At 46.2% G+C, this 11,762-nt stretch overlaps 1 protein-coding gene across 1 annotated transcript in view; it reads right to left on the bottom strand.

Moving 5' to 3' along the window:
* The window catches only part of RAD54L (RAD54 like (S. cerevisiae)), a 35,074-nt gene that overhangs the window by 447 nt on the left and 22,865 nt on the right, over positions 1-11,762 (bottom strand). Inside the window, exons 9-17 of the mRNA XM_008073038.1 lie at positions 10,123-10,273; positions 6,873-6,999; positions 5,463-5,537; positions 5,199-5,329; positions 4,575-4,685; positions 4,305-4,428; positions 3,898-3,976; positions 3,404-3,583; positions 51-214 (exon numbers count right to left, since the gene is read on the bottom strand). Of these exons, the coding sequence (XP_008071229.1) occupies positions 51-214; positions 3,404-3,583; positions 3,898-3,976; positions 4,305-4,428; positions 4,575-4,685; positions 5,199-5,329; positions 5,463-5,537; positions 6,873-6,999; positions 10,123-10,273 (1,142 nt within the window). The remainder of the gene's footprint in view (positions 1-50; positions 215-3,403; positions 3,584-3,897; positions 3,977-4,304; positions 4,429-4,574; positions 4,686-5,198; positions 5,330-5,462; positions 5,538-6,872; positions 7,000-10,122; positions 10,274-11,762) is intronic.

The raw sequence follows: 11,762 nt of genomic DNA, 5'->3' as shown, positions 1-11,762 counted from the left end.
TACATGCTATGCAGGTGCCTTAGAGATAATGGCTAGGGCACTCTACTCACCTGTCATGTGTGTCACTGAGGCGAGCCTCATCCAGGATAAATAGCTCCTTCAACTCGCCCAGAGAGAAGTGCCGCTCCACATCCTGCTCCTCGTCCACCACACAGCTACTCAGTGCCTTCTTGTGGCTCTGACGCTGGAAGATCTTCTCCTCAATGGTTCCTGCCTGGGGGGTGAGGGGAATGTCAAGGGATGCAGGGCTTAGTCATCCCCATACAGAGGGAGCAGGGAAACCAAGAGGTTGAAACTACAGCCACCCTCTCTTCTCAGCTGAGCCCCATTTTCTCAGTCTGTCTCCTGGGAACATAACTTATACATGTCTGCCCACTCAGGCTATATCTGTATGAATGAAGGGTTTCAGTGCCTGGCTAAATCCCTTCAGGGTGAACTGAGGTTTGTCGCAGCAGCTTCAAATCGCCATGCCTAGCCCAACCCTAATTAATTCAATAAACATCATTTGGGTATCTATTCTATGCCAGACCCTGTGCTAACATTAGGATACAAAGAAGAATCAGGCCAGGCTTGGTGGCTCACACTTGTAATACCAGCACTTTGGAAGGCTGAGGTGGATCGCTTGAGCCCAGGAGTTCACGACTAGCCTGGGCAACATAGCGAGATCTCATCTCTAAAAATTTAATTGGGTGTGGTGGTGTGCACATGTAGTCCTAGCTATTTGGGAGGTTGAGGCAGAAGGATCGATCACCTGAGCCCAGGAAGTCATAGCTGCAATGAGCTGTGATCGTGCTACTGCACTCTAGCCTGGGTGACAGAGACCCCTGACTCAAAAAGACAAAAAAAATAAAATAAAATATAATCCATTTTTCATGAGCTCCTAAACATTTAAACAAACTGATGCAATAATCGAAATCTGTACAGGATAACTAGGGGTCCACAAAAGGGATGGTAGAGTAGAACAGTATTAAAAAGACTATCCTTGAGTTGAACCTTCAAAAATGAACAGATTGTTTGCAAGAAAAGAGAAGGAAAGGCATGCCCAGCAAAGGAATGATAGGATATGCCTGGCCTATTAGAGGACTGTGAGGAGCCCAAGCTAAATAGAGGGTGGTGGCAGTGTAGTAAGAGCTGGGACTGGAAGTCAACAGATGTACATATTGGAAAATCTTGGATGCCAGGGCTTGGTTTTGTCCTGGAAGTGATGGAAAACAAAATCAGAATTTCTGGAAAGCTCAAGAAGCAGTTGTGAAGATAAGACAAAAGGGGTTGGGCTCGGTGGCTCAGCCGGTAATCCCAGCACTTTGAGGCAGAGGTGAGTGGATTGTCTGAGCCCGTGGGTTTGAGACCAGCCCGGGCAACTTGGCAAGACCTCATCTTTACAATAAATCAAAAAATTAGCCAGGCATGGTAGTGTGTGCCTAGTTCCAGCTACTTGGAAGGCTGAGGCGGAAGGATCACCAGAGCCCAGCAGGTTGAGGCTGCGGTGGCTGGGAGCTTGCCACTGTACTCCAGTCTGGGCAACAGAGTGAGACTCCAACTCAAAAAAAAAAGATAAGACAAAAGGTAAAGAATTAGGAAAAGTGTTGCAATATTCAAGTGAGAGACTACTATGACTTTAGCAGAGGACAGACAAGAGGATTAAATTAAAGAAAAAATTTCAAGGCTGAGCGCAGTGGCTCAGCCTGTAATCCTAGCACTTTGGGAGGCCAAGGCGAGAGGACTGCCTAAGCCTGGGAGTTCGAGACCAGCCTGGGCAACTTGGTGAGACCTCATCTCTACAATAAATCACAAAAACTAGCTCCAGCTACATGGAAGACTGAGGCAGAAGCATCGCCTAAGCCCTCAAGTTGAGGCTGCCATGGCCATAAGTGTGCCTCTGCAATCCAGCCTGGGCAATAAGAGTGAGATGCCAACTCAAAAAAACGGGGGGGAGGGTGCGGGGCAACACCCTCAGGTCTCCTCCCACTATGGGAGTTTTTCTGTCTTCTCAATAAATCTTGCTTTCAAAAAAATTTTTTCAAGATAAAATCAATGAAAAGGGAGACCTGAGGTGAGAGGATTGCCTGGGCAACTTGGTGAGACCTCATCTCTACAATAAATTTTAAAAATTAGCTGGGTATGGATCCTAGGCTGGATCCTAGGGTGACAGAGTGAGACTAACTCTAAAAAGAGAAAGAAAAGAAATCCAAGTGGAAATGTAGATTCAGTGACAGACATATGGGTCCAGAGCTCAGGTAAGAGATCTGGGTTAATATAGAGGCCGGGTACAGTGGTTCACACCTGTAATCCCAGCATTTCGGGAAGCTGAGGCAAGAGCATTGCTTTAGTCTAGGAGTTCAAGACCACCCCAGGCAACATAGTAAGACCTCATCTCTACAATAAATAAGAAAATCAGCTAGGTGTGGTGTCACTACTTGGGAGGCTGAGACAAGAGGATTGCCTGAGCCCAGGAGGTCGAGGCTGTGCCACACTATGACCATGCCACTGCACTCCAGCCTGGGCAATGAAGTGAAACCTCAACACACACACACACACACACACACACACACACACAAAGATTTGTCAATATAATAAGTGTATTTAATCAGAATGGAGTTTTCAAAGACAAGAAAAGAGAATTTTAAGGGATTAGTAGTCAACAGTGCCAGAAATACAAAGAAGGAAAAATCAAGAGTTTTCTATTTTGGCAATGCAGAAGTCAGTACTATATTTGAAGGCAGGTTCAATGTCATAAGGGATCTGATGAGAAGCTGAAGAAGTTTCTGGGTGTGGTTGGTTCATGCCTGTAATCCCAGCACTTTGGGAGGCGGAGGCGAGAGGACTGCCTGAGTCTAGGGGTTCAAGACCAGCCTGAGCAACTTGGTAAGCCCTTGTCTCTACAATAAGTAAAGAAGCCGGGCTCGGTGGCTCAGCCTGTAATCCCGCGCCTTTGGGAGGCTGAGGTGAGTGGATTGCCTGAGCCCGCGGGTTCGAGACCCGCCTGGGCAGCGAGACCTCATCTCTACAATAAATCAAAAAATCAGCCGGGTGTGGTAGCGCATGCCTGTAATTCCGGCTACTCGGAAGGCCGAGGTGGAAGGATTACCGGAGCCCAGCAGGCCGAGGCTGCGGTGGCCGGGAACAGCCACTGCACTCCAGTCTGGGCGACAGAGTAAGACTCCAACTCAAAAAAAAAAGAAAAGAAAAGCCGTGTACTAAACAAGTGTCCAGATATAGTAAGAAGGGTTTGAGGGAATGAGGTGAAGAGAGAACAGAAGAATAAAGGGCTCAAACCTAGACCCATAGCTCCTTGGCTACTGCTAGAAGCAGAGGGGCCAAAGAGAGGCCCTGAGAACGGCTGAAGATGGTCCTGGAGGTCTCGTTCCATGACCCACCCCTACTCTATTATCACCATCCTTACAGACAGCAGGCGGTAGATATAGCAGGTCTTCTTTTGACCATCACGCCAGATCCGGGCCATGGCTTGTTCATCATTGGCTGGGTTCCAGTCAGGGTCAAACATAACCAGTCGGTTAGCGCCAATGAGATTGAGGCCACAGCCTCCAGCCTTACTGCTCAGCATGAAAACGAAGTCTGGGCTCTGGAAAGACAAGAAGTAGGAGAAAAAGAACCTCTTACAGCCTAAATTGGGATCCGACTCAGCCCAATCAATTCGTCTCTCACACCTCTATACTCTTATCCTCAGATCAATCATGAAGACCACCAGTTTATCTATCTATCAGTCAATTTCCCAACCCACAAAGTCACTTTCCAGTCCCGCCATCACCAACCAGTCTAACCTTACCACACCCACCAGAAAAAAAAAAATCAGGGCTAACCCTTATAGCTTCTCTTTCACCCCTTAATTCTGATGTTACTGCATTGGTGGTGTGGAGATAGGGGTTATGCATTTACCGATGGACTATTGAAGCGTTCTACAACCTTGGCTCGCTTCTTAATGGACATTGTGCCATCCAAGCGAACATACAAGTACCTGAAGGGAGACCCAAGATTAAGATCCAAGAAGAAAGCAGAGCTATGTAAGGGACTGAACCAACTATGCTTGAGGCCCAAAACCCCCAAAGGGAGGGGTAGGGGGTAGGGGCCAGGACTCTGTCCTAAATAGTACCCAAAAGACTAGGGGCTATTCCTCTTGGAGATGGTGCAAGGGCTATGACAGTGGTAAGGAAACAGACAACTTCAGGGAAGTCCTTCATGTACCGACATCTTGGCCCACATTCACCAATCAGAACACCTAATTTTCCTAGATGGGAAGTAGGGGAGGCATAACCTTTTGGCAGCCTGGTTAGGCTCTTCCCTACCTTCGGGCTCGGCACAATTTCTCAAAGAGATCCAATGTCTGGGTATAATTGGACACCAGCACTACTTTGTCACTGCTGTGGCTTCGGGTCACTGCCAGAATGTAATCAAGGACCAGCATCTTACCTAGGAAGAACAGTCAACCTACTAGTCATCCCAATGGCCCAGAAATCTCTTTTCATATGCTGCCTTGAAACAAAGAGCTCTAGCACAAAAAAACAATCTCCCACCTTTTCCTAAAGAAGTCCAAATGCTGGAGGGAAAGGGCTCACCTGACAGCTGGGGCTCTAGAGCCTTAGAGGTATAACCAGGAGGGAAGATGTCCAAGGCACCCTCAAAGCCATCTTCCTCTTCCACACACTTGTCATAGATTAGAGCTGGATCTGCAGGGGGAAAAGTCAGTTACTTTGCTTTCCTAGGTTTCCACTTCAACGCTCACTAGAGCAGCCTCTAGAAGCCTAGCCCAGAAGGCCTTCCTCAGCACCAGACTTGGTCTACCCCGCAGATTCCAAAAGGGTACAGTCAGTGTCATCTGTAACCACACATGCACAATCTTGCTCTCTAATGTGTGTTCTCCGAACAAAGAGAGAACACCAACAGGCAAGGTTTGTTATTTTTTTTCTCCTGCTCAGCATTTGATATGAGCATGTATACAAGGAAGCGCTCACATGCAAGTCCCACCAAGCACAGGCTGGCAAAGGATAAATTAAATAATCCAAAGCAAAGGGTCGAGATTACAGTCTACAATGCAGGATTCATGCCTTGGGTAGGGCTGGAATCACATGTGGCCTCTATGACGACTCTGGACATGTTTCAAGGAAGGTCACTGGGACACTACAGGAGCCAATCCTTCCTTGCTCACTCACAGAGGACACCAGAATAAGAGCCCAACTCACGATTACAAAGCTTCTTTAGCGAGGTGATGGAAGAAAGGGAAGACACACTCATCTTGCCCTCATGCAGTTCTTCAGCTGGCTTGGCCTGTCTCAGAAACCTCTTGTATAACTCAGTCTGAAGGGATGTCAGCCTGAAAAAGGCAGTTGGGTCAGTGGAAAAAGCCAGCCCACACTTCTGCCCTCAGAGTATCTTGAGAGCCCAGCCATGCTTCAGGAGCTAAGATTTGACCCACTCACTCCATACCCTTCAGTTGACTTCAGTACCTACAACAAACCACCTGTTCAATCTTCACAGGCAGATATTTAGAAAGGATATCGGATGTCCTCCGTATTAGGCACCTAGGGAAAACAGGATAAAAAGGCAAGGGGCTGGTAAAACTGCTGTGCTCACTACTGGAATAAAAGCTACCACCCAAAGGACCAAGACTGGCTTTCTTTTATAGTATCAAATGACACAGACCCATCAGCCCTGTGGCAAAGATATCTGTATCAAGGTCTCAATCATAGGAATAGAGACCTTCCAAACATCCTAGCTTAGACTAACAACTCTTTCTCTTCCACTTCAACAAGTTGACTGGTCTTTTAGAGCTCTGACAGGAAAAGCAAGCCGCAAAGCACTAAATCCTTAGGGGAGTTTTTGCTTTCATTTGCCCAAATGCCTGATGCCATATGGCCCCAGGATCAAGGAAAGTAAGCACATATCTTCTGGACAGACCAGGAAAGATAGGAACCAGGACCCAAGAAGCAGACCTTAAGAACACAGAGACAGCTGGGCGCGGTGGCTCAGCCTGTAATCCCGCTCTTTGGGAGGCTGAGATGAGTGAATTGCCTGAGCCCACGGGTTCGAGACCCACCTGGGCAACTTGGCGAGACCTCATCTCTACAATAAATCAAAAATTAGCTGGGTGTGGTAGCACGCACCTGTAATTACAGCTACTTGGAAGGCTGAGGCAGAAGGATCGCCAGAGCCTAGCAAGTCAAGGCTACAGTGGCCTGGAGCGGCCACTGCACTCCAGTCTGGGTGACAGAGTGAGACTCCAACTCAAAAAAAAAAACACAGAGACTTTCCTTTCTGCCATCTAAAGTTGGTAGGGAAAGGTAACAAGCACTTGGGAAGGGCAGGAGCACTCTTTCTTTCTTTCTTTTTTTATATTGGAAAATATAGTTTATTTAGAAAGTAGATTGGAGAGAGAGAAAAGGGGGATCTACCTCCCCCAGATTGGGGAGGGGCCCAGAGCTTAAAAAGAAGCATGGCCAGGTCAGACTTCACAAAAACAATGGCCTGGAGCACTCTTTAGGATGTAACTCATCAAGTACGCCTACCTCCTCTGGACAGATGAGTCCAGAATGTATCTACCCCCTGGGTTATGCGATCCCCATGAAAAGATAAGTTCCTTTAGCCTGGGAGCCCCACACATCTTCCATGTCTTTCCCCACCTGTCACAGAATGAATATGGGGCCTGGGAAAAGAAGCCTAGTGCTTTAGGACTGAGACAGACTGAAGCAGGAACTTAGCTTGCAAGACTCCATTTATTCAGTGGTCATGATCGGGTATATATCCCATTCCCCTCCTAGAATTCCAGATTTTGAGTGCTCTAGACAGGCCAAACCCAGAAAAAACTGGCCTCAGACAGCTTGGGAGGCAATTCTAATGAACTCACTTGGGGTCATTACCTATTCACAATGCTGATGAGCTCCCGCAGTCGCTCCTCTCCTAGCTGCCTGTCTGCCCCACTGGCAGCTGCATCTCGACTCTTCAAAATTGGCAACTCAAAATGCTTCTTGAACTCTTGGGCAGTCCCTAAACACAAAAGAGAGGGGAAAATGAAAGAATGGGGGAAAGGAATGATTTTCCCACGGCCAGTAATGGTAGACTACTTTGTCACAGAGTAACTTTCCTACTAAGAACAACAAAGTTGAACAAAATATGGGCCAATTTCTGTTTAATGAAACAGACAACAAAGCCTTGAAAGGCCAAATAGACGGTAGATTAAAACCCAAACATATACTTAATTTGCAGTAAATGTAAATGGATTAAATAGTTCAATTAAAGACAAAGATGGACCAGGTGCAATGGTCCACACCTGTAATCTCAGTAATTTGGGAGGCTGAGGTGGGAGGATTGCTTGAGCCCAGAGGTTCGAGACCAGCCTCGGAAACATAGCAAGAACCCAGTTTCTACAAAAAAACAAACAAAAAATCAAAAAAGTTAGCTGATAGTCGCATGCCTATAGTCCCTGCTACTTGGGAGGTTGAGGCAGAAGGATCACCTGAGCCCAGGTTGAGTCTGTGGTGAGCCATGACTGTTGCCCTGTATACCATCCTAAGAAACAGAGTGAGACCTCAACTCAAAAAAAAAGGATGGGAAGGGTTATTTTGTTTTAAAAGCCAAACTATATGTTGTTTGTAGGAGATGAAGTAGCAATGAAGTATATGCTACAACATGGATGCACCTTGAAAACATTATACTAAGTTAAAGAAGACAAACACAAAAGATCATATATTATATGATTCCATTTATAGGAAATATTCAGAATAGGTAAATCCAAAGAGATAGAAAGCAGATTAAGGTAGCCAAGGTTTGGGAGTAAGGGGGAATATAAAGTAACTGCTTGCCAGGTGCAATGGCTCACACCAATGAATGTAATAAAAGATGCCTGACTTTATTAATCGTTAAGCAAATGCAATTAAGATAACACTAAACACCCACCAGAATGATTAGATTTTTTCTTTTTAAATATGTATGTTTTGGGGGTTATTTTGAGTTGGAGTCTCACTCTGTCGTCCAAACGAGTGCAGTGGCACACTCATGGCCACCACAGTCTCAGTCTGCTGGGCTCAGGCAATCCTTCCGCCTCAACCTTTCAAGTAGCTGGAACTACAGGCACGTACTACCACACCCAGCTAATTTCTTGATTTATTGTAGAGATGAGGTCTCGCCAAGTTGCCCAGGCTGGTATCAAACCTGTGGGCTCAGGCAATCCTCTCGCCTCTGCCTCCCAAAGTACTGGGATTGCAGGCATGAGGCACCACACCCAGAGCTTTTTTAAAAATATAAATACTGGTGATAATATAGAGCAAAAGTTGGCAAACTATAGCCATGGCTAGCCATCTATTTCTACAAATAAAGTTTTATTAGAACATACCATGCTCATTCATATACATATTATTTATGGCTGTTTCATGTCACAATCAGAGTTGAGTAGTTGTAACAAAGACAATATGGACTGTGAGCCTAAAATACTGAAGTATCTACTACATCAGAACACATGCATAACATATGACCAGCAATTCCATTCTGAGAACAAAGTAATGCATACTTCCTAAGAAAAGTACACTATACTCATGTAAAGATATATACAAGAATATATAGACAATATTTCATTATTTGGAAAAACATTAAACTAGAAACTACTCAACTATATATCAACATATACAACAACAACAATGAAAATGAACAAACTACAGTTACACATACTATGGATGAACTTTTTTTTTTAAGTAGGAGTCTCACCCAGACTGGAGTGCAGTGGCACACTCGCAGTCACCACAGCCTCGACCTGCTAGGCTCAGGCAAGCCTTCTGCCTCAGACTTCCAAATAGCTGGAACTACAGGCATGAGTCACCACGCCCGGCTAATTTTTCTTGATTTATTGTAGAAATGAGGTCTCGCCAGGTTGCCCAGGCTGGTCTCTAACCCGTGGGCTCAGGCAATCCTCTCACCTCGGCCTCCCAAAGTGCTGGGATTAGAGGCGTGAGCCACCGCACCCGGCCATGGGTGAACTTCTTAAACATTACGCCAGATGAAAGAAATCAGATGCAAAAGAATAAATACCATATGGTTTAATTTATATGAAGTTAAAAAATATACAAAACTAACATATAGTGTTAGGAAAGTGTTTATTTCTGAGGTGAAAGGAGAGGGTAGTGATAAGAAGAGGGGCTACAGAGAGGGTGGTAGTGATTAATCTTGTGGTGGCTACTACACAAATGTGTTCACTTTGTGATAATATTACCACTCAGCAGGTTCTCGGCACGAGGTGATTCTCGTGAGCACTGGTAAATTAGGGTGGCACTAACAGGTCCTTCCAGAAATATCTGTGTGCAAGAACTACCCCAAATGGTAGTTGCCAGGGGTTGCAGGACAGGAAGAATGGGAAGTTATTTAATGGGTAGTTTCAGTTTAAAAAAAAAAAAAACTCTGAAGATGGATAATGGTGATGGTTGCAAAACAATGTAAATATACGTAATACCACTAAACTATAACACTTAACAATGATTAAAATGGGCCAGGCGCAGTTGCTCCCGCCTGTAATCCCAGGATTTTTGGAGGCCAAGGAAGAAGAATCAATTGAGTCCAGGAGTTTGAGACCAGCTTAGGCAACATAGCAAGACCTCGCCTCTACAAAAAAAAAAAAAAGAAATTAGTTGGGCACGGTACCGTGCACCTGTAGTCCCAGCTACTCTGGAGGCTGAGGTGCAAAGATCACCTAAGCCCTGGAGGTTGAGGCTGCCTTGAGCCATGATCGTGCCAGTGAACTCCAGCCTTGGCAACAAAGCTAGACCTCAACTCAAAAAAATAAAAAAACAGATGCCCAAGACTGAGGCCAAAGCTCTTTTAAGGGAGCTAGGGTGAGAGAAACAAAAATGCCTGGGGATAATATTTCCACCCCTAGGTCACTGTGACACCAGGCCATATATAGCCCCTCCAACCTCTGCAGTGGAAAAATGGCCAAAGTGGGCCCTGTTGAGTTTTCAGCAGAGCAAAGCCTCCCAATGGCTTTGCTACTCCCTGACAAAAGAAGCCTTCTTATAAGAGTGCCTAGTGACCCACACAACTAGCATCCTCTCCTTAGCTAGAGTCACACTCCCAAGTACAAGAAAAGACTCCTTTCCAGTGTGGTAAACACGACTGTATTCTCACCTAAGATGCCTGAATTAACAAAATGTACCAAGCTGAAATACTCAAGCAGATCATTCTGGATGGGGGTCCCAGAGATGAGCACCCGTCGGCTGGTGTTCAAGCTGTCCAGGGCCTGATAAGTCTGATTCTCAGAGTTCTTGAGCCTGTGTCCCTGCAAGGGAATTAATTCTCACTCAGGGTATGATGTGGCATCCCTATACAGCAGCAAAGTCTTGCGTAGATAGGAAAAAAGGAGAACATTACAAGATCTGGGGCATTGGGAACTAGGCAGGGGCCACATGAGAGTTCTACTCACTTGATTGGGGAGAAATATTAGGTACAAAAGATAGACCGTCGGTTTCCAGACCAATGCAACATCTGTAAAGCAAGGATTCCCTCTGTTCCCTTCTATCCCTCTCCCAGCCCCAGCCTCCAGAGCCTTGGCAGCCACCTAGCCTCTTCAGAGGTAATGTTGCCATGTTACAAATCCATGCTTTCAGGGAGTCCTCTTCACCAGTCCAACCCACCCAGAAGCATCTGAGCCAGACACCTTCTGTATCAGTCTCCAAGCCTTGTCTGGGCTGTCAATGCTAAAGGGACTAAGCATATGTTCCTGCAAGGAAACTAATTCTCACTCAAGGTATCCACCTCCCACCAGAACCCACATGGCCAGTGTATCTAAAGACTCTCCCTCTGTCTCCCTTCACTTCTCCTTCCCCAGTCCCTATACTCTGTTCCCCGTCCCTCTCCCCACCTCTATTACTTCTCTTTTAAAGTTTTTTCAGCCGGGCTCAGTGGCTCAGCCTGTAATCCTGTGCTTTGGGAGGCTGAGGTGAGTGGATTGCCTGAGCCCGCGGGTTCGAGACCCACCTGGGCAACTTGGCGAGACCTCATCTCTACAATAAATAAAAAATTAGCCGGGCATGGTAGTGCGCGCCTGTAGTTCCAGCTACTTGGAAGGCTGAAGAGGAAGAATCCACGGAGCTCAGCAGGTCGAGGCTGTGGTGGCCAGGAGCGGCCACTGCACTCCAGTCTGGGTGACAGAGTGAGACTCCAACTCAAAAAATAAATAAAAATTAAAATAAAGCTTTTTCAAGAAAATGGTGGAGGCTGGGGGGAGGATCTCGGCTCTGCTGTCCCCACCCCAGCATGGCCTGGCTTCTCAAGCTGTGGCGAAGAGGAGAGTTGGCTTCCAGCCTTGTTCTTCAGAATAGCAAGTTTGAGGAAACCTGAGAGAAGGGTTACCCCATCCCCAGTTCTTGACAGAGACTGAAACTGAAACATCACTCAATAAATTGTCCCCCCCCCCCGCAAAAAAGAAAAGAAAATGGTAAAAGATCCTACTACCTTCCCTATTCTTCAAGAACTACATGGATGAGATCAGGTCTGTGCCTTTTCTGCATCCAGCCCCAACTCAGCTCCACACTGGCCAAGGCACATAAACTCAACCACCAGTGAAAGAATGAACAACCAATCAGCCTTGTTCCCTCTGGTCAGCCTTTGACAATGCAATTAAAAAAAGACCCTCCACTGACTCTCCTACCTTCAGGATCAAGTCCAAGCTCTTTGAGCTCATTAGCTCAGCTTTGAAAGTCCTTTTCTTTTTTGAGTTGGAGTCTCACTGTCGCCCAGACTGGAGTGCAGCGGCCGCTCCCGGCCAC

The sequence above is a fragment of the Carlito syrichta genome, unplaced genomic scaffold (assembly GCF_000164805.1).
Source record: "Carlito syrichta isolate Samal-C Ts95f unplaced genomic scaffold, Tarsius_syrichta-2.0.1 Scaffold315613, whole genome shotgun sequence".
Taxonomy (NCBI): domain Eukaryota; kingdom Metazoa; phylum Chordata; class Mammalia; order Primates; family Tarsiidae; genus Carlito; species Carlito syrichta.
This window is presented reverse-complemented; position numbering and strand designations above follow the sequence as displayed.